Source organism: Sander lucioperca, chromosome 6, assembly GCF_008315115.2.
Source record: "Sander lucioperca isolate FBNREF2018 chromosome 6, SLUC_FBN_1.2, whole genome shotgun sequence".
In the NCBI taxonomy this organism is placed as follows: domain Eukaryota; kingdom Metazoa; phylum Chordata; class Actinopteri; order Perciformes; family Percidae; genus Sander; species Sander lucioperca.
Window position 1 is genome coordinate 18,417,545 of NC_050178.1, and position 20,359 is coordinate 18,437,903.

The window sequence follows — 20,359 nt, forward strand, 5'->3', positions numbered from 1 at the left end:
CCTTCCAACTGTTTAACACAAGACAGAATTGAATTTAATATTTTCAGTTGGGAACATACTTTGACTCAATTTTTGTCAAATCTTAAATCACTTACCATTATTTGTAATTGCTTAGTGTTAAATTAACATAAGTACTTTGTGGCATGGTTTGCTATGTGAGGCCCTCATGGTTTGTATGAGGCCCTCAAACACACACACACACACACACACAGAAAGGGAGGTGATTCTCTGGACCAGCTAGAGAAAGCACACCATGAGTAAATTAAATGTACTTTATTAACAGGGACACAGTGTCACTGATGCAGCAGAAACCAGGATCAGACAATATCATCCAATCAAAACACACACACACACACACACACACACACACACACACACTTTGTGTGAAAGGATTGAGTATTGTCTGTGTCAGTCAGGCCAGTAGGTGGCATGTGTGAATTGTCACAGCCAGCGCCCTTTATATAGAGAGTTTGGTCAACTGAAATCATGGGCGCCATATTGGAGACCAACGTCAGATGACTCTCTACAGTGTAACCCTATGGGGCGAATATGCTATCTTGAAATAAATCGCTTATTTTCACCATAACGTTTGTCAATATGTAAAAGGCCCTTACAGAAATATTCCAGTGCATATTTACCTTCTAAGATACAGATAGCCAACTCATCGCCTAGCTCAGAGACATCGATGTTAATAACAAGTCAGATCAAGATCACTGGTGAAAAAAAAACTTTATTGAAAGCAGTGTCTTATCAGCTTGAACACAGAATTATTATAAAAATGCAAAAATATTAGGATTAAATGAAAATTTCTTCAGTTTCTTCATCTTCCATTATATTTGGACTAAAACGGGATTGGAAGCAGTGCAAAAAGGTAATCAAGAAACAAAACATATTTGTGAAATCAGATACTTTTCAACAAGTATATGCATAACAAAGCATATAACACGTTTTTAACCCTCAACCTCATGACTATTGCCCAGATGGTTTTCATTTCAGTTCATATTCAGGGAATAAAACCCAGCGATGATTTGGACCAGGAGAAGGGAATGAAGATAGAAGGAAACTTGTTAAATTTGGCTACTCTGTAGGATAAAGTAAGAAATACAAGAAATTAAATGGTACAGAGGAGGATCATAAACAAAAAGCAGTTAATTACATATTTGCCATCTAGATCCTGTTACCTGTTGTCTTTCTGTGCATTTCTATGTGGGCATCTAGTGCCAGGCGTAATGCAAAGTCAGAAGTGTTAGTGTGTACACATAGTGGCTTTAAGGTAATTAAACTAGCACTGTGTCCAAGATTTCTTTGTGGATAAAGTCACAGTCGTCCTGGAAGACACAAACTTATCATTTAAGAACTTATTTGCATAGACAGAAAATGTCACATTATCTGTCTATAATGTCACTCTAAAACGTGGTATCTCTTGCCGACAACCACAGTGGCGGCTCCCTTCACGTCCTTCAGTCTATCACAGTCAAAGTCCACCAGGAGCTTCCTGACCCCGGTGCGCATGGGTGAGAATACGAACTCAACAGACACCATCAGGCCCGGAAATATGTCACCACTGAAAAAGAAAAGAGAAAGAATAGTTCATTTTTATTTTATTTCGTTATTGAGGTCCTGCCGTGAACCAACGTGTTGGACAATTTTGATCTGTTGCATTCTCTACTGTGTTTATGAACAGGTAAAAAAAAAAAAGGATACTAGGATACATTTTCTAACTTCCTTTTTTGGTTTTGGCAGGTGAAACATACAGTATTTTAGTTTGTCAGGATCAAGTTTCTAAGTGTTTGTTGATTTAATCCTTATTTCAGCCACAAGAGGCCACTAAATAGGACTAAACGCATTCATGGTTTCCTCCAGGGGAGTTTTAATTTATCCATGCACTCTAAATACAATGTTGTGTGTTAGCAAGTTATGTAACATTATTACTGTCATGTCTTTCTTTTGGCTAGAAATGTATTTTAATCAGCGCTAATCTATCGTTTTAGTCTTTTTTCCCCCCCCACCTGTTTTCACGGACGAAAAAAATATTAAAAAACTTAGAAGGATTTTTTTCACAGGAGAGAAAACAATTTAGATCAGACTTAGAAAATGGATCCCTAGATTTGTTTTTCTCACTTGCCTCTCAGGGCTTCTGTAGGTTATATACCAAACACTGCTAGTTTGGCTACAGCAGCTAGTTTTTAAACTCAAAATACTCATTCTGATCTATTGTGCTTCTGGGCTTCTGACATAGACTTTGCACTTTTTGGAGGGCAGGCTGCCTTTTAATTCTAACCAGCTTTTTAATTCATGTGGGATGTTTAGATATGGACACAACCACCATCTTTTATTTTAGTATGTGTGATATATGTGGTTGTGTGAGGAATTTGTATATTGGCTGTCAATTCTTTGCACATGTACTTACTTAACATGGATCTCAGTGGCCGTCAGTAGGCCGGCCCCCTCCACAGTGAACATGCCACCCTTCAGAGCAACTGGCAGAGGATTGGTGAAGGAGATGTAGGCTGTTACTTGATCCCGTACAAAAGCCTTTCCAGGTGCCTGGAAAAAGAGAAGACAGCTTTAACTTTAACATAGGTTAAATAATTACAGTGTAGGACGTCACAATTTCAAATTTGGAAACATTAAAACATCAAAAGACTTCCACCAGACAGAATTGTGGATTAATTGGGATGAATGCCTGTTTTTGTCCAAAGAATTTCAGGTACTACCCAACCACAGGAACTGAACTCAGGGACGAAAAGTCAATTTTAGATTTGCATCTGGAGAACTGTAGAGAGTATGCGAAAGAGCCCAGAGACAGAGGGGGAAAAAAATCCAGTAACCCTGTACAATCAGTCAAAATGCAGGAAAGGCTCCTGGAAAATTTCAAAAAATCCAAGGAGTTTCCAGCTGATTGTATATACATTATCCTGCGGTTTTATACATAAACTTATTTTTTCCATTAAATACTGGGATAACAACCTCCAAGAATGATACATGGGATGTTTCTCGTGCAGTTAAATCTCATATATGAAACATCAAATTCTTGATGTCAGTAGTCTCCTAGCTCAACGTCAACCTTATTTAACTGAGATTAACCTAGACCTACAGTGTACCTACCTGTACGAGGAGTTCAGGCATGCTCAGTGGGATGTTGGCGACGGTCATGATGGGTTCGTTCTCACCTGGAGCCTCTAAGAAAGCTTTCACCCTCATCGGATGATGCTCAGAGACACACCTGGCATAGTCGTCATAGTGCAGACGCAGGACTTCCTTGTAGGCTGAACACACACGCACACACACAGTATTAAAATGGAAAATGGTACATCGTGCTGCTACAGGTAAGACACAGCGCTGTTGTTTTACATTATATCTGCACCAGAGACTTTTAGTGCATTCCATTTACCTCAGAACTCGGAAGCCGAAGCTGGGCAAAGACGTCACACCCAAGTTAAATGCGTTCCATTTACAAGTCGGATTGTCATTGAAAATCTGAGGTCAGGGGGCAATGTGACTTTGACCTCGGAAAATCCGACTTCCGAGTACAAATGGAACGCACCATAGATTGTGTGTTTATTTGAGCTACTAACCTTTGTGAGCGGGTACTGTCACACTGATTGTTTGTCTCTGGCACTCCCCCCGGTGGAGAGAATTATAAGTTACAGCCATGACCAGCATGGTCAGCTTAGCATGAGCATCTCTGCTTCCTTCATTCTTCACCTGCAGGCAGAGAGGATTCATGAGTTGTATGAATGAATTGACCACTGTGATGGTATCTCACTGTATGTCCATAAATCAAACAGAATACAAGAAGAATATGCAGCCCCAGATTCCCTGTGTATGATGTAATGGAATCATTTTAGCATTTCATCCATCTATTTATTCAGCTACAGTCTAAGCACTCCATACCTCAACAATCACATCAAAGTCTGTCCCAAATACAGGCTTAGCATGCTTGATTGACAGCTTCAGTTGTCCTGGTTCTGCGCTCCCATTGGTCGGCTCTGTGACCTTACGTCCTGCCTTCTCATACACCTCTCTCTCCTCCTTGGAGCCTGTGAAGAGGACGTTGGTCCATGACAACTAGCCCTAGCCATGAGTCTAAACAGATGACTATGAGCAGACATTACACAAGTTTAACAGTGGAAGTTACAGAAAGCTGGAGCTTCAGAGCGTCCATCAGTTACATGCTCAATCAGTTGTATGATTTCAAGGGGCGCCGGGGGGGGGGTTAGGACAATTCCAAGGGCCCATGACTGACAGGGGCCCCAAAAAATAGGTAAAAACTAATATAAAATTATTAAACCATCATCATTCAGTATATATATTTCAAATATAATAATAAAATTAATGATCTCTTTGTTTTTACTTGCTTTTGGCAGTAAAAGTTTAATATCGCCATTGACCAAAAAGTAAACATCCATATTGACCGACCACCCCCCCTGTATCTGCATGAAATGGTTTGGTTTTTTTGAAGACAAAAAAAAACATGAGTTGTCGGTGAGGTGAGCTTACGGACTGTCTGTTCGCCTGTCTGCATTTTAATATACGACATTTATACACCAAACCTACAGTAGGCCTAGCTAGGCTACGTGCAGAACATTGTATGTTATTTCAGAAGTGAAAGAATGGCTTTTGTTGTTGATTTGCTTTACCCTGAGCTCGAGGAGAGACCTCACGCTGGATTGACTGACTCCTGCGAGAACTCACAAGTCATCAACAACTCATGAGTCATCGAGGACTCGTGAGTTGTCGCAACTCATGTGTTGTCTGCGAGCCGAGCCAGCCGAGGCGAGCTTGTAATGTTTCGGACTGTCTGCTCGACCTAATTGCATACTTAACATACTACATGGGACAGTTCGGTCCTAGAGATGTGGTGACAACAGCTGCGCAAAGGGGGCCCAAAATTCCTGGTGGCACCCCTGATGATTTCTTTTAAAGGAGAAATTTGTCGCAAAATGAACCTAGGGGTTAATAACACATGATTACCGAGTCGACCGTTCTCTGGGATATGTTTTCATGGTAATCGAATGTGACCAGTTTTAGCCCAAACCGCTAATTAGCTTATACCGCTAGTCGTCGGGGCACGAGGAAAGTAAAAATAAATCGCTATTTCTATACCACTAACAAGGCTCAAAATAGCACCACACTTCCACGGTAGCATAATGAGGGTCCCTACATGTAAACCAAAGCATTGAGAACTGTGTAAGTGTACAGGCAGTTTATTAAAAAGATTAAAAAAAGTTTATAAAGACAGTACCGTTCACGTATACATGCGGGCGCCATCTTGGGAAAGCAGTCACGACCAGTCGAACGACGAACGCCGTGCTTGAGCTATGTTACTGGTTACTGGTTGCACGGCGTTCGTCGTTCGACTGGTCGTGAAAAAAATTTCAAAATTGTCATGCACAGAAACAGATTTGTTTCCCCGCAAAACAATACGAAATTGATTATTCAAGTAGTGAGGTTGATTTTGTTGTCCTCTCTCTTCTTAAAAAGAGAAAAAGGATAAGGAAATATTGGGTCCATCCAATCCTGAGATTGCGCAGAGAGCAAGGAGAGTTCCACCTCCTTATGGAGGAGCTGAGGGATTATCCCGAGTGATTTAAAGTTTACTTCAGGATCAGGTCAGTGGCTCAGTTTGATGCTTTGGTAGCCATACTGGAGCCACATAATAAAAAGAAGATTTCTGTGAACCAATTGATACTGAACAGAGGCTGACAGGTATGGACATGCACAAAACACCTAAAAATGCGACAAAACACAGACAATTGAACCAAATCAGATTTTTTTTAATGACAGATGAAAGTTTCAGAGGCAGTGTGTAAACGTGATTGACACAACTTGAGGTGGTATGTATTTTTTACCACGCAAAAAACTTTGGACGAAAATTTCCGAATCAGTGTTTAACACTATGGCTGCTGTATATTTCTGCAATCAGTGATCCCATTCTTTTAATTCCTCTTTGTACGACTTTCTTACTAACCCTCAGGATATTTGTAGTGTAGAGTGACATCGTCTCTGTAGTCGCCGTAAACACTTTTGGTGCTGATGTTCCTCCCCACACCCGACTGGTCCACACTGACCTGTAACAATAATACCAATCATCATTATCATTAAGTCTTTTTTCAATTCTTTGGTCTTAAAAAGTGCAGCTGCTTTTTAAAGCTATAGTGTGTAGTTTCTGTCGCCCCCTTGAAGAATTCTAAGTAATGACAACAAAACTGTCAGCGCGTCCACATGATACAAACCTTCAATACTCCAAATATAAGCAAATATAAAAGACAGATCAAAACAAAATTTAATCACCTTCTTCCGTTGGCCATCTCGTTGGACAATCCAGTGGATGATGTCAGCGTTCACCTCGGCGAATAAAAACGGAGCGTCATACTTTACTCCTAGATTTCCCTCCTTGATGGCCGTCACTGGACATGGCCCACAGCAAAACTCACCTGAAGAGTAAAAGTGTATTTTGTCATGGATTTCTTCAAACCATTTCCTGCATCTTTAAATAGTTGATGCAGTGACAAGCTGCAAAAGCAAGCCTATGATTTTTTTTTTAATGATGGTATTTCAGTTTGATTATCAGGCTTTTAGAAAACACCAACCAGCCTTGAATCTAAAATATTAAAATAGGATACCACAGGAAGCCAGCACTGACAGTCTTGAGTTTATAGTGATGAAACGCAACAATCAACATGTAGGATGTACATTTTTTTGTTTTCAAGGTGGAGAAGTCTTGTAAAACACAAAAAGAGAGAGAGGTGAACAACAGAGATTAGGTTTAAGATTAGGAATGTACCATCACTCAGTTCTTGAGGTGTGGGGTCCAAAACCTGCCAGCCGTCATATCCTTTGGGGAGATCATCTCTCTTCATCCAGGACTCGACCCAACAGTGGAAGTTCCTGAAATCATGAGGAGAGGAGAGGAGAGGAGGGGATAATTCATTATATTAGATGATGTGATGTCTTCTACTATATCTGGTTTAAAATCTGTGTTCCTTCCTACCAGCTGCTGTCTTTCTTTCTTCCGTCTAAGGCTAAGGGCTCCAATCTTTCATTCAGCAGGACGTCTATAGAGAGATTTCCATCGACATCATGGGCTGAAGAGAAGTTGGTGATGAGGCGTGTTGGGATTCCCAGACAGCGCAGCACTGTGAAGATAACACACATCAGCCTGGGACCATTCATTCCTCTGTTCCTACCTACTTTCTCTTCCTTCCTTTCCATTTTTATTTTATTTTTTAAATATGGCTTCCCAAATTGGCTTTAGTCTTTTGACACTAAGGTTTTAGAGTATTGGGGACTCACTTTATGCTAAGCTAAGTTAGCCAGCTGCTGACTGCAGCTACACATTTACAGAACATAGTGGTATCAGTCTTCTCATCTAACTCTTGGTAAGAAAGTGAATATGCATCTTTCACAGATGTATTCCTTTTAAGGTCCCATATGGTAAAAAGTGAGATTGCCATGTCTTTTTTGATAAACTGTTCCTTTAAACGAACTGTCAGGACGATGGTAAAGTCACAACTATACTATATAGGTAGAAAGTACCATTACAGTCATTCCCTGGCTGCAATGACGCCAAAGCGCAGATGCAGACTGAGGTGCACAGTTCTGAGATGCTATATACATATATAAAAAATAAAAAAATAAAAATGGTTTTATATACAGTGTGATATACAGTGTGGAGTAATGATATTGCACAGTATACAGATATTGCACAGTAATGAAGTTGCACAGTATTATCAATATTATCAAAAGTATTAAATATTAAATATTGCACAGTAGGTGAGTAGAAGAAAGTCCGGGGGTTGGGGGGTAAGACTGTGAAGTCAGTGCATGTGTGAGTTCAAAGTGGTTATGGCTTTGTGTGTTTGTGTGGCTGCTTTCCTTGCAGGTCCTGCAGGTGTGCGTGGCAGAGAGTGGGTTAGTAATTGGCTTTGTTAAGTGCTTATTTTTTGTCATGGCATTTTGTACCAATATTGACATTGTATCTCCAGACAGATGGTATGAAAAAAAATTAACATTAAGCCATGTAAACATATTTTAATAGAAACCCAAAATACAAGTATCAACCTGAAAATGAGCATAACATGTCCCCTTTAAAAACATGTCTTATACTGTCAACATATTGTTATACTATTACAATTACTCAGGAAAACACGTTTTTCCTTCATTTTCAGAACTATTACACTTCATTCAATCATGCAGCAGTGAAATCTGTTAAAGCCTCACCTGTGCAGGCGACGGCAGCAAAGACCCAGCATTGGCCGTATTTGACCGCCCTTGCGCCAGCCTTACTCCACTGTTGAAGGATCGGCACGCTGCCGGTCCATCTGTATGGTGGAACTCCACCGGAGTATGAGTCGTCCCAGCAACCGGTCAACACACCCCTGTCTCCGTTAGAGTTCACCTGAACGGGTGGAGACAACATGTCAATCTTTAAAGCTGTGAATCACTACATGAAGTATAGGTTTGGAAAGGACAGATTTGTATTCATGTTTATCTTTCTGACAATATACAGTATCTATAGGGTCATACTGTATGTAGGAATCATTGGTTAATGAAACAGTAAGGTTAGTATGATGACAACTCCTTCCTGGGGAGGGTTTCTATTGATCTGTTTCTGGGAAGTAGCTATAACACCCAAGGTGTTTACATCATTGAATGTGAAAGCTTTCATGACAGAGAAAACTAAATGCAGATATTTTCTTTTCTTGTACTGCTGTTAAGTTGTCAGTGTTGTTTTAGCAGGGAGTAGAAGAGTTCGTCACCATCGCAGTGATCACCCTGCTGACATAGACGGGGTCATATCTGTGCTCAACATCCATCTTTGAGTTTTTCAGGGCATCCTTGGAGTTATCCAGGACTTCAAAACAGATGTCCATCACATAGTCCTCAAACTGAGAGAGAGAGAGTCACAGGGAGATGGAGAGAAAACATGAGAGAGGAGCAAAGAAAACAAATGGTTGGTTGTTGAGCAGCAGAGGCCTCTGATCCTTTTTTAAAAACAGGTTTCAAATCACGTTTGTTTCCCATTGGTCGGTCTGTGTATGTGAGTGTCTGTTACTCCACCTTGCTGTCTCTCTATATGCCATCTATCCGTTTGCCTGCCTGTTTCTCTTCCTCTCTGTCCTCCCAGTGAGCTGCGAAGGAACAAGTCCTCGTTTGTGTGGTTTGGTTACATTCTGACACCTTCCGTCTAGAAGTTATCTCCGTCCAACAAACAGATTTCCTGATCCAGCCAAATCCCCCGAGGCTCCTCTGTCACACTGCTGTGACAATTCACACATGCCACCTACTGGCCTGGCATACACAGACATACTCCATCCTTTCACACAGTGTGTGTGTGTGTGTGTGTGTGTGTGTGTGTGTGTGTGTGTGTGTGTGTGTGTGTGTGTGTGTGTGTCAGTGTGAGTTACCTGTCCATAATTCCAGGGATTACTTTTGATGTGATCCCAGGTCCCCCTGTAAATGACTCCATCTTCATTCATAACATACTCCTGGAGCAGACTCTCATCGGGGAGGTACACTACATCATCTGGCGCACACACACACACACACACACACACACACACACACACAACCATGAGTACACTGTCCTCTTGTTAATGAAATAACTAACACTAACATTAATTCATTAACAAATTCTGTTTAAATTAGTTTTTTTGACATTAAGAGGGCCTCAATTAGAAAAACATGACATATAAATTTGGTGTTTTGATGATGCTGGTAATGAGATCCTCCTGTCATATGGTTTTTATCTTTGCCCATGGGTGCACCAAACAGCTGACAGGATGAGCATAGAAACCCCCGCTGAATGTAAAACAACAACATCCATTTTGTTTTTGTTTCTTGTGGCCGAATCAAGATACACATGATACATGCAGTTAGTCTGACCTCTTGGAGAAAGCATATAGCAGAGAGTGTGTGCACTTTGCTTTATGTTTTACCTTTGCACCACGGGTTAAAGAGCAGGTGGAACTTAATTTTGTCGGCCTTCTCTAAAATGCGTCCATCAGGTGACATCATCAACACAGCCAGACGGTACTGGCCAATGATAGCATCCGCTGAACTGTGCAGAGTCAGCAGCATTTCATCTTGCACTCCCTGTTGGTTAAACCACCACTTGTCTCCAGCCCCACGCTCCTTCTGAACCTTAATCAGCACCTTGTCTCTCTTACCTGAAGAAACATACAAAAGTTTATATTGCTGTAGCATCAATTTACCTTCTTGCTGTTTATCTGAGTCAGGATCAAATATTGCTGAAATCAGCATGGTGTTTGAATGTAGCGCAGAGCCAAGACAGCTGTAGTTGCAGCTAACTGTAATCATATAAAACTTTACTTTATTCTTTTAAACATTAACGTTAAAAAGTATAGGCTACATATTTGCTGCATAGAAGTGTTGGTTATAGCTTGACGTGTAAGATGTGTTTTATTTTTTTTGTTCAGCATGATGAGTGTATAAGCTTACTTGCTATCCTAACACTCAGCTAAACTAGCCTTGTTGCCTAACGTATTGGCACATATTTGCTAGCTTCATTGTTCTGCTGTAGCTATGAATTGGTAGTAAATCTGGTGAAAGTTACTAGTTATTTAAAGGTCAAGAAATACTTGGAAGAGAATTAGTACAGTCCAGTCTGCAGGACAAACTAAACTGTTAGTGTATAGGGATCCAATTGACTGCAGCATTACAGTAAGTTGTTATGATGTGTTCACATTCATTACTTACTGAATAAATATGTTTTATATTGAATTTCTTATTGTTTCGTTCTTGCCTGGGTATGCCATGCCTTTGTAAATGGAGAATAGTTTACGGTAAGCATTTAGCCACAGTATCTTTTGTGAGGCTGTGGGCTGTACTCACCGAGGTGCAGGACCAGTTCCAGGTGGTGTTTGGGGGGCAGAGACTTAGAGCACTGCAAAGTTATGGAGAAGGGTTGACCCCTGCGGACAATCAGGCGCTCCCTATCAATCTCTCTGGTGCGGTGAGCCAAGTTGTTTTCATGACTTCGCAGATCCACATCATTAATCAAACCTAACAGAGACAAAGTTCAATCAGTCTGCAATGAACTCTGTGGTCTGTGGTTGGCTGTCCTGTTGCTAAATAAAATATTGGCAGTGATGGAAGAGTTTCAGTTCAGTTGTGACCTTACTCAGAGTTGCATTGTGACCACAAGTTGAACTTGATGACTACGTTTTCATCTTCAATACACATGTTCTCTTTAAAGAAATAGTTGGACATTTTGGGAAACAACACCTTTTTGCCAAGAGTTAGAGTTAGAAGATCAATACAACTCTGTACAGTAAGTATAAAGCTCCTGCCAGGAGATGCTTAGCTTAGCTTAGCATTAAAGGAAGACTGGAAAGAGGAGGAATCCGCTAGCCTGGCTCTGTCCAAAGGTAGCAAGATTTGCCTACCAACACTTCTAAAACATAATGATTAAAACGTCATATTTTGTTTGTTGAATCAGTACAAAACTCAAAACTTGTGGTGGTTTAGGGGTTTATTAGCCTGACAAGCCAGACCCACATCAAGATGTTGGGTCTGGGAACCATTGACAGGGGCTCAATCCGAGGGGCGGGATAAACGGTTGTCTTTCAAATTCCCTCTGCACGTGATAGGATAGCGCTACAACCAGGCAGAGCAACGAAGAAGGTAGCGAAGCTAGTTGATAGATTAAACTTTTGCCGTATCCGGTGGGCAAAAACATCTTCCTTTTTTAAGAATGATTTCTGTGCCGTTCTTTGTTCTTTTCTCAAGAAAAGCTTAACTCCAAGTCTTCCAGAAGACCGCTGTTCCCAGCAGCAGCAGCCATAAGCCCGCCCTCACGATGTGATTGACCTGACCAGAGTTTGGGTTTTTCTAGCTCGCAAGCCAACGGAGAGTGCCTAGACCCCCCTGGCTGCAAATTAAATTAGCTGCTGCTAGGGTGCGTCTAGATTTCTAGGCTAGGGGTTTATGTGACTTTTGCCAAGCGCAGTGACTTCCTGGAGTCTTGTAGTCACCATGGCGCTGCCAGACCCTAATGCGACACGTCCTGTTACAGTAATTAGTGAGGTTTAGAAGTGCTAGTAGGCAGGTTCTGTTACATTTAGACAAAGCCAAGGTAGTTGTTTCCCATTGTTTCTGGTCTTTATGCTAAGCAAGGCTAACTCTCCTAGCTGTAGCTTCATATTTACCATTCAGGCATTAATCATCTTCTCATCTACTTCCCTGCGAGAAAGTGAATACGTGTATTTCCCAATGTCAAGCTATGTGTGCTAAACTGAGAAAACTAAATTAGTTTGAGCCATAAATGCAGCTCAAATAATCAATGTGCTACATTGTAAAATGTAGGGTCCTTTAGCCAGTCTGATCCTTGTCCTAGCTGACTTGTTGCAGGAATTAGGATGGGTCATATCACACCCAAGTGTTGATTCATGCATCAGCACATTTTTCACTTGTATCATACTCCCATACAGTTTGTAATATTGACTGCAGAGAGAAAGGGAGCAAGAGATGTAGACAATAAGCATTACAGTCAGACAGACAGACAGATGTGTGGATAGATAGATATATATTTAGATAGATAGATAGATAGATAGATAGATAGATAGATAGATAGATAGATAGATAGATAGAGAAAATCACGTACCACAGTTGGCCATCGCAGATCCTCTTCCTATTCAGGTGTTTTAAAATGTTGCTCCAAGTGATGTCTTTACACTCTTCTTTTCCTGCTCTGTCTCCACAGTTCGGTATTTATACACACAAGACCGGCCCTCCCACCTCTCCGAGACACACTCACCCTGAAACACTCACATAATCCATCTCATCACCCTCGGTGACCTCTGACATCACTTACCAAAAACCTACATTCCTCTGTGGGTGTGTTGTGCATACACAATCCAGTCTCACGGCCGTGATGTAAATCTTTTGATTTGTGTACACGGATACGATTTTGCCCTTTTTTTGTGACGCTCAGCAGGAATTTAAAACAATGTATTTCAATGAGAAATGAATTTGTGCTTGCACCACGTATTCTTTATGTCAGTCGGAACTGCAGCAGATAAGCTTTAAATTCTTTATTTATTGGACAATTGGGATATCACAGTTCAGGAAGTGTTCAAACAATGTATTTCAATGAGAAATTAATTTGTGCGCCACTCCCTCCAACCCTGCAGTAATCACTCTTCCATTCCCATCGCCTCACCCGTCCAAATTCTGACCTGCTTCCAAGGAAGCCAGTACTTTTACTTGGAAGCATACTCACCTGCTTCCAAGGAAATGTCTTCTCTTTACAATGGATAAATACGCCACGCAGAGATGGGAGAAACAATAACTGTGTGTTTTTCGCCACCCAGTGTTATGGAATATGTGCATGGAGCATTACCGAGACAAAAACAAGACTGTATTTAAATGTAATAATGAACTCTCCCACTTTTATTTAACTTTGATTTAGGTGGTGTAACCATAGGGCAAATTTAATCAAAATAACATTACTTAAAAGCTTTCAGATGAGGCTAACTTGACTTGGATGTTGCCTAAAAAATACAGAGCTAAAGAATTAACATGCACACCAGAAAATATCTGGACCCAACTCCCAAAAATTAAATGGACTTCTCTGCAGATGATTTCTTTGTGAGTGCACAATACAAGCCATAATGTGCCTTCATTCGTTTTAATTTTGTGTTGTTGCTACAACATTGAACAGTGTTGCAGCAGTGGTTGGTTTGTGATGCCTCTCTTTGACGCATAACATGTAGATCATCTGTGTTCAGGCAGCAGGGCCGGAGCGGGACTCATTTTCAGCCCTGGAGTTTCATGCCTTAGACCGCCCCACTTTACTTCACGACTGACTATATTAAAAAATAATGTAGTTAAAACCTTAGTTTATAAGTCTGCAATAGCGCACTGTTCTCTACAGCCTTGTATTTCAGTGTATTTTTGTAAAATATCTATATATATATATATATATATATATATACTATTTCCAATTTAGTGCAAACACAGTAAGTGTTGCTTCACAATGTTAAACAGTTAACATTTTTATATAACAACACAATGATGTTCAATGATGTTCAACAATATCAAAATCTATTTTCTGTGCAAAGAAGTGTTCACAGACATCCAAACCCTAAAATGAAATAAAAGAATAAATAAAAAATATAAAAAACAAAAAGACATAAAGAATAAAATATATTGTACTTGATAATGACACCATCATCTCTACTTTTCTTTGTATGATATTAAATATTACTTTCATCCTATTCCCTTACAATTGTTGGCTTTGTATATGTGCTATCCTAATTTTGATGATAAAAGGCATAATGGGTTACTAGTAACATTTGGGCATATAACGTGATTATATTGTAACTAATCTGATCACGTTTGCTTGTTCATACACTGTGGTACAACAGATTACAGTAGATCCCTTGCACACTACTAGCTTTGCTTCTGACACTAAATCACATTTTTTTTGGGACAAAAATTTTCATAATTCTCAGCACAAATCTCCCCTTTTTACAAAGCTTTCTGATCAAGTCAGTTTCATTAATGTAGTGCCGAATCATCTGGCATCATTGATTATCTCTGGGCATCATATAAAGCAGTTCTACGCCAGTGGTGGAATGTAACAAAGTACATTTACTCACGTACTGCCCTTAAGTACAACTTTGAGGTACTTTTACTTTACCTGAGTCTTTTCTTTTCATGCCACTTTCTACTTCTACTCCGCTACATCTCAGAGAGAAATATTGTACTTTTTACTCCACTACATTAATCTGACAGCTCTAGTTACTAGTTACCTTACAAATTCAAACACATTAAAACAAAGATGATATCCCATTACGTTTTTTAAATTTTGAATTGCCACCTGTGTTTTCCTTTGCATAAATAAAGACATTTCCACCATTAATTGATGAAGAAAAATGTCACCAGAATGCAGGAAATGAAGTGTTTAAAGCTCAGAATATCCTAACCCTAACCCCAGACCCCCGATTCATGTGTGTCCCCACCAGTGTTCAAGGTCAAGGTGAAGGTCATGGTAGTCTTCATTATCCCCGAGGGGCAATTTGTGGAACAGCCAGCAGCTATCACATACAATCATTACAAAACAACAACAACAACAATACAGTAAGGATTAACCGTTAAGTGCACGTATACACTGTGTTCCAAATGATTATGCAAATTATATTTTTCACTGATTTCCTAAATAGTCAATGCAAATGACAGTCAGTATAATTTTCAAGTCACCAACCGTTAGGGTATAAGTCGCATTACATTGACAAACCACCCAATGAAAACAGTATTTTTTTTTTTAAATATTTAAAAATAAAAAAACTGAAAATGCGCTGTTCCAAATTATATAACAGAGTTTCAAAGCATGTTATAGGTTGTAAAGAACTGAAAATGGTCATTTGCTGAATTTGCAGCATTAGGAGGTCATATTTACTGAGATTAACTTGTGAGTTTATGGAGAGTTTCAAGCAGAAAAGGTTGCAGTGGGCCCAGAAATACATGAAGACTAATTTTCAAACAGTCTTTTTTACTGATGAGTGCCGTGCAAACCTGGATGATCCAGATGGATGGAGTAGTGGACGGTTGGTGGATGGCCACCATGTCCCAATAAGGCTGCAACGTCAGCAAGGAGGAGTCATGTTTTGGTCCGGAATCACGGGGAGAGAGCTGGTAGGCCCCTTTAGGGTCTCTGAAGGTGTGAAAATGACCTTGGCAAAGTATGTAGAGTTTCTGACTGACCACTTTCTTCCATGGTACAAAAAGAAGAACTGTGCCTTGCAAAATCATTTTCACGCATGACAATGCACCATCTCATGCTGCAAAGAATACCTCTGTGTCAGAGGCTGCTATGGGCATAAAAGGAGAGAAACTCATGGTGTGGCCCCCAACCTCCTCTGACCTCAACCCTATTGAGAACCTTTGGAGCATCCTCAAGCAAAAGATCTATGAGGGTGGGAGGCAGTTCGCATCAAAACAGCAGCTCTGGGAGGCTATTCTGACATCCTGCAAAGAAATTCAAGCAGAAACTCTCGTAAACTCACAAGTTCAATGGATGCAAGAACTGTGAAGGTGATATCAAAGAATGGGTCCTATGTTAACATGTAACTTGCCCTGTTAAGATGGGTTTGATTAAAATAGCTTTTGATTTCAGTAAATATGACCTCCTAATGCTGCAAATTCAGCAAATGACCATTTTCAGTTCTTTACAATGTATAAAATGCTTTGAAACTCTGTTGTGCATAATAATTTGGAACAGTGCATTTTGAGTTTTTTATTTTTAAATATAAAAAAAAAAATACTGTTTTCATTGGGTGGTTTGTTCAATGAAATTCGACTTATACCCTAATGGTTGGTGACTTGAATATTATACTGACTGTCATTTGCATTGACTAGGGGGGTGGCAGTAGCTCAGTCTGTAGGGAGTTGGGTTGGGAACCGGAGGGGTTGCCGGTTCAAGTCCCAGTACAGACCAAAGTACAGACTGTGGATTGGTAGCTGGAGAGATGCCAGTTCACCTCCTGGGCACTGCCAGGTGCTCTTGAGCAAGGCACCGTACCCCCCCAACTGCTCAGGGTGCTGGTCCAGCACAGGCAGCCCACTCACTCTGACATCTCTCCATTTTGTGCATGAATAGGTCCTGAGCATGTGTGTGTGTATTTCAGGCCTGTGTATAGTGATTTCTAACAAACAGAGTGTAAATTGTAATTTCCCTACTGGGGATCAATAAACAGTATAAATTAAATTAAATTAAATTATTTAGGAAAATCTGTGAAAAATATAATTTGCATAATAATTTAGAACAAAGTGTAGCAGCAGCAACAAATTAGTTTTTTAAATCTAATTATGCACCTATTTCTACCTTTTTCTGAATCAATTTATACTGGAAATATCTTTATGTAAAGGGAAACATAGATTACAAAATATAAAAACATAATGGAATATTTAGCAGTAAGGCTCTCAGGCTTCCATTTGAGACTTTGGTCTCTGAATGAGAGGAAGTTTAGGGAAGTGGCTGTACGCTGCTCTACATCAGAGGTGGAAACCCGAAACTACTGCAGAAATACACGGAGCACAAACGGGACACATCTGCCGCAGAATGCCCACAGCAGAGCGCGTCCATTATAAACCTGAAGCTGCACAGATCACAGAAGGCGCGCTGCAGCAGCTCCGTGGTCTGTGCCGCTGCTTGTCTCTATGTTTACAGCGAGAGTGGACACTAAGCGACGCACAGGTCTGCTTCAGAGCTCCGTGTGTTTGAGTCTGATCCATAGACTGGAAACGTCTCGTCAAGGGAACTTCAAACTAAATCATTAGTTTGAAGTTTTCCCCCAATTAGGAAATTATCGACAATAATCATCAATTCAATCTAATAATCAGGTTGACAAGCAAACATGTGGCTGAGGGGGCGCCCTAGGATGATCATGTTTAATAAACATGTTTTATTTCGCTTGTCATTCTAATTATTTTATTAATGAGAAGTGACACGGCGCCCCCAACACATTTGACGCCCTAGGCAATCGCCTAGTTCGCCTATAGCAATCGCCGGCCCTGGTTGCTGTCATCAGTCATCTAAGCAGCTATTAGCAGCTCTAAACTATTCTTAAAGTGCCCATATTATGAAAAAAACACTTTTTCTGGGATTTGGGGTGTTATGTTATGTCTCTGGTGCTTCCACACTCATACAAACTCCACCCATGCTGTTTAGAGTGAGATACAGTTTCTGAATGTGTCCTGCCTTCAGCCTCTGGGTGAGCTGTTCAAAATCAGCACGGCTTGTGACGTCACAAGCCGAAACGAGCAGGCTAACCGCAACATTAGCTCGTAGCGTTAGCATGCTAACGCTAATGCTAATGCTAGCATGCTACCTCGTTCTCAATAGCAAAGCACTGCTACAACACACACAAGTTCACCATAATCTACAAAAGAACTACTTACATGTGCGCCCTCATTTAGAAGTCTCCCATCCTGCCTTGTAACTGACCGAAGTTGTAGAAACAGCCTTTCTTTTACTGTCTATGGAGCTAGCTAGCTGACATGATCTACATCTGAGCTACTGGGCATGTGCAAGTGCAATCAAAGATAGTACAGAAGAAGAAGAAGAAAAGAGGTCTCACTCTGTAGCTAAAACAGAGACCAGCTGAAAAGAGGATCTGCAGCAGTGAGAGAGAGCGGTGCAGTACAACAAAAATATGGTGTTTTTTGAAAATTAAACCATGTAAACCTATTCTGGTACAACCTTAAAATACAATTATGAACCTGAAAATGAGCATAATATGGCTGCTTTAAGTGTCAGTGTCTTGCTCAGGGACACTTTGACATGTAGATGGAAGAGCCTGGGATTGAACAATGTTGTTCCATTGAAAAAAACAGTAATTTTCCCTCGCAGAACACTGGAGTTGCTCGTCTACCGCTGCTTCCATCGGTTGGTTAGTTTGTGTCATTGTGGGACTTGGGTGAATCCCAACTGACCGTTTAAAACACCAGAGTCACACAATAGCACAAACTAACAGATGGAGGCAAAAGAGCCGTTGTGTTTAAGGGAGAGCGGGTCAGAATCAGGTTTAACCCCCGAAGCCGTACAGGGTGCGGCCCTGTCTCTTCAGAGCGTACACCACATCCATGGCGGTCACCGTCTTCCTCTTGGCGTGCTCGGTGTAGGTGACGGCATCACGAATCACGTTCTCCAGGAACACCTTCAGCACACCGCGGGTCTCCTCGTAGATCAGACCGGAGATACGCTTCACTCCGCCGCGGCGAGCCAGACAGTGGATAGCGGGTTTGGTGATGCCCTGGATGTTATCACGGAGAACTTTACGGTGACGCTTAGCGCCTCCTTTACCGAGTCCTTTTCCTCCTTTTTCTTTTTTTTTTTTTTTTTTTAAAGAGCTTTATTAAGGTTTTACAGGTTACAATTTATAAATTAGACATACAGTAAGCTACATGTCACAACAATCAAAATATAAACAATACAACAATTACAAAATTTAACTAATGAAACAAGATGTGCAAATAAAGCTTTGTAAGGTGTGTCCAGTGCATAGTCTTTCATAAAGTGCTGTAATTCACAGGGCCAAAGTGTTCTAAGGAAGAAGCTGTTTTGTGTCTAGAGAGCTTCTCCTTAGCTCAGTGAGCACTTGTTTGCACACGTCATCACTATTTATAACAATCTGTTGAATAATCATACAGCTTCTTGTTTTCCACAATTTGAAGCATACAATACATATGATTATTTGTATCAGTTCCTTGTGTTTCTCTGGTAGAATCTCATCAATAATACAGTACATAACAGATTTATATGAAAGATCAAATTTTACACCATACACTTTTAACTTGTCCCAGACTTCTTTTGCTCTGTAGCAGTCCATTAAGAGATGCTGTTGAGTCTCATCTTCGTTGCAGTAAATCATTGGACATTTTTTTGTTGTTACATAGCAACTCCAAGACACAACAGCTCTGACAGCAAGTCTGTTTACGGACATCAGCCATCTCATGTCACAAATGCTCTCAGAAAGATTTTATTTTTAAAAAAATTCAGGAACTGGGTTCCTTTGTTGTATGTTATTTGTTTATAATTTATATACCTACCGTATTTATAATCATTTTTTTTTTTTTTTAAATCATTGTACTCTGGAGGCCACTCCAGTCAATTTCAAGTTTTTCATATTCATACATTAAATCACCATAAATCAGGTTATATTCTGGACCTTGTCTGGCTCTCCCTCTCCTTTTCCTCCACTTGGAGCGGTCACCGACCCAGAGAGCATTCCTTGAGATGGCTACTGACACATTTTTAACAAAAGCAATATACAATTTTATACCCATATCTACTGCCCCTAACCCCCAATATTCTTTACTTTTATACATGATTTCTCTTTTTGTTACTTCTCTAGTTGTACCCCAAACCAAGTTTACACACTGTTTATTTAATTTCATTATCATTTTGTGAGATGGAGGAAAGATGTTTGCTAAAAACAGGAGCTTGGATAAGATGAATGTTTTGACTATGTTGACTCTTGATTTATAATTGGTGTTTTTATTTTCCCAATTTTTTTACTTCTTCTTTAACTTTACATAGTTTAGTTTCCCAGTTTTTTTCACTAGTTTTGATTACAAATGGTCAAACTCAAGATTTTAATTTCATCCTTTACTTTAATGTTGATGTCACGTTTATTACTTTCAGCTCCGATCCAAACACCCTCCGGAAGCTAGTTCATATAAGTTCAGGTGATTAGTTAAAACATCCATCTCCAGCTGGTCTTTAATAACTGTGACATCGTCTGCGTACGCCATGGCAGTAACTTTGGGAGTGAGCCCAACGTGTGTACCAGATATGAGACTCTCAGAGTTTATGGTTTTAATAAGG

General features: G+C 40.3%; 2 protein-coding genes across 2 annotated transcripts; both read right to left on the reverse strand.

The window, feature by feature from the left end:
* Window positions 1-1,401: 1,401 nt before the first annotated feature.
* On the reverse strand, window positions 1,402-12,659 carry LOC116034523 (protein-glutamine gamma-glutamyltransferase 2-like). The gene is made up of 15 exons (XM_031277221.2): window positions 12,632-12,659; window positions 10,861-11,031; window positions 9,945-10,175; window positions 9,414-9,532; window positions 8,766-8,894; window positions 8,227-8,404; window positions 6,998-7,142; window positions 6,791-6,894; window positions 6,298-6,440; window positions 5,975-6,074; window positions 3,898-4,043; window positions 3,579-3,708; window positions 3,109-3,269; window positions 2,411-2,547; window positions 1,402-1,564 (listed from the first exon to the last, which is right to left on the reverse strand). The coding sequence occupies exons 1-15, from the start codon at window positions 12,642-12,644 to the stop codon at window positions 1,402-1,404; spliced, it is 2,070 nt and encodes a 689-aa protein (XP_031133081.2). The 5' UTR covers window positions 12,645-12,659.
* Window positions 12,660-18,539: 5,880 nt separating this feature from the next.
* Window positions 18,540-20,286, reverse strand: LOC116034522 (histone H4 variant TH091-like). Its single transcript, XM_036002209.1, has 2 exons — window positions 20,192-20,286; window positions 18,540-18,882 (listed from the first exon to the last, which is right to left on the reverse strand). The coding sequence occupies exons 1-2, from the start codon at window positions 20,284-20,286 to the stop codon at window positions 18,558-18,560; spliced, it is 420 nt and encodes a 139-aa protein (XP_035858102.1). The 3' UTR covers window positions 18,540-18,557.
* Between the last annotated feature and the right edge of the window lie 73 nt (window positions 20,287-20,359).

Coding starts and splice junctions, on each gene's coding strand:
- LOC116034523 (XM_031277221.2), bottom strand. Junction 8,895..9,413: donor ATCCCTGGAATTATGGACAG/GTAACTCACACT, acceptor TCTCTCTCTCAG/TTTGAGGACTATGTGATGGA. Junction 8,405..8,765: donor GCAGGGTGATCACTGCGATG/GTGACGAACTCT, acceptor CCACCCGTTCAG/GTGAACTCTAACGGAGACAG.
- LOC116034522 (XM_036002209.1), bottom strand. CDS start 20,286: ATGGCGTACGCAGACGATGTCACAGTTATTAAAGACCAGCTGGAGATG. Junction 18,883..20,191: donor TATGAACTAGCTTCCGGAGG/GTGTTTGGATCG, acceptor ACCTTAATAAAG/CTCTTTAAAAAAAAAAAAAA.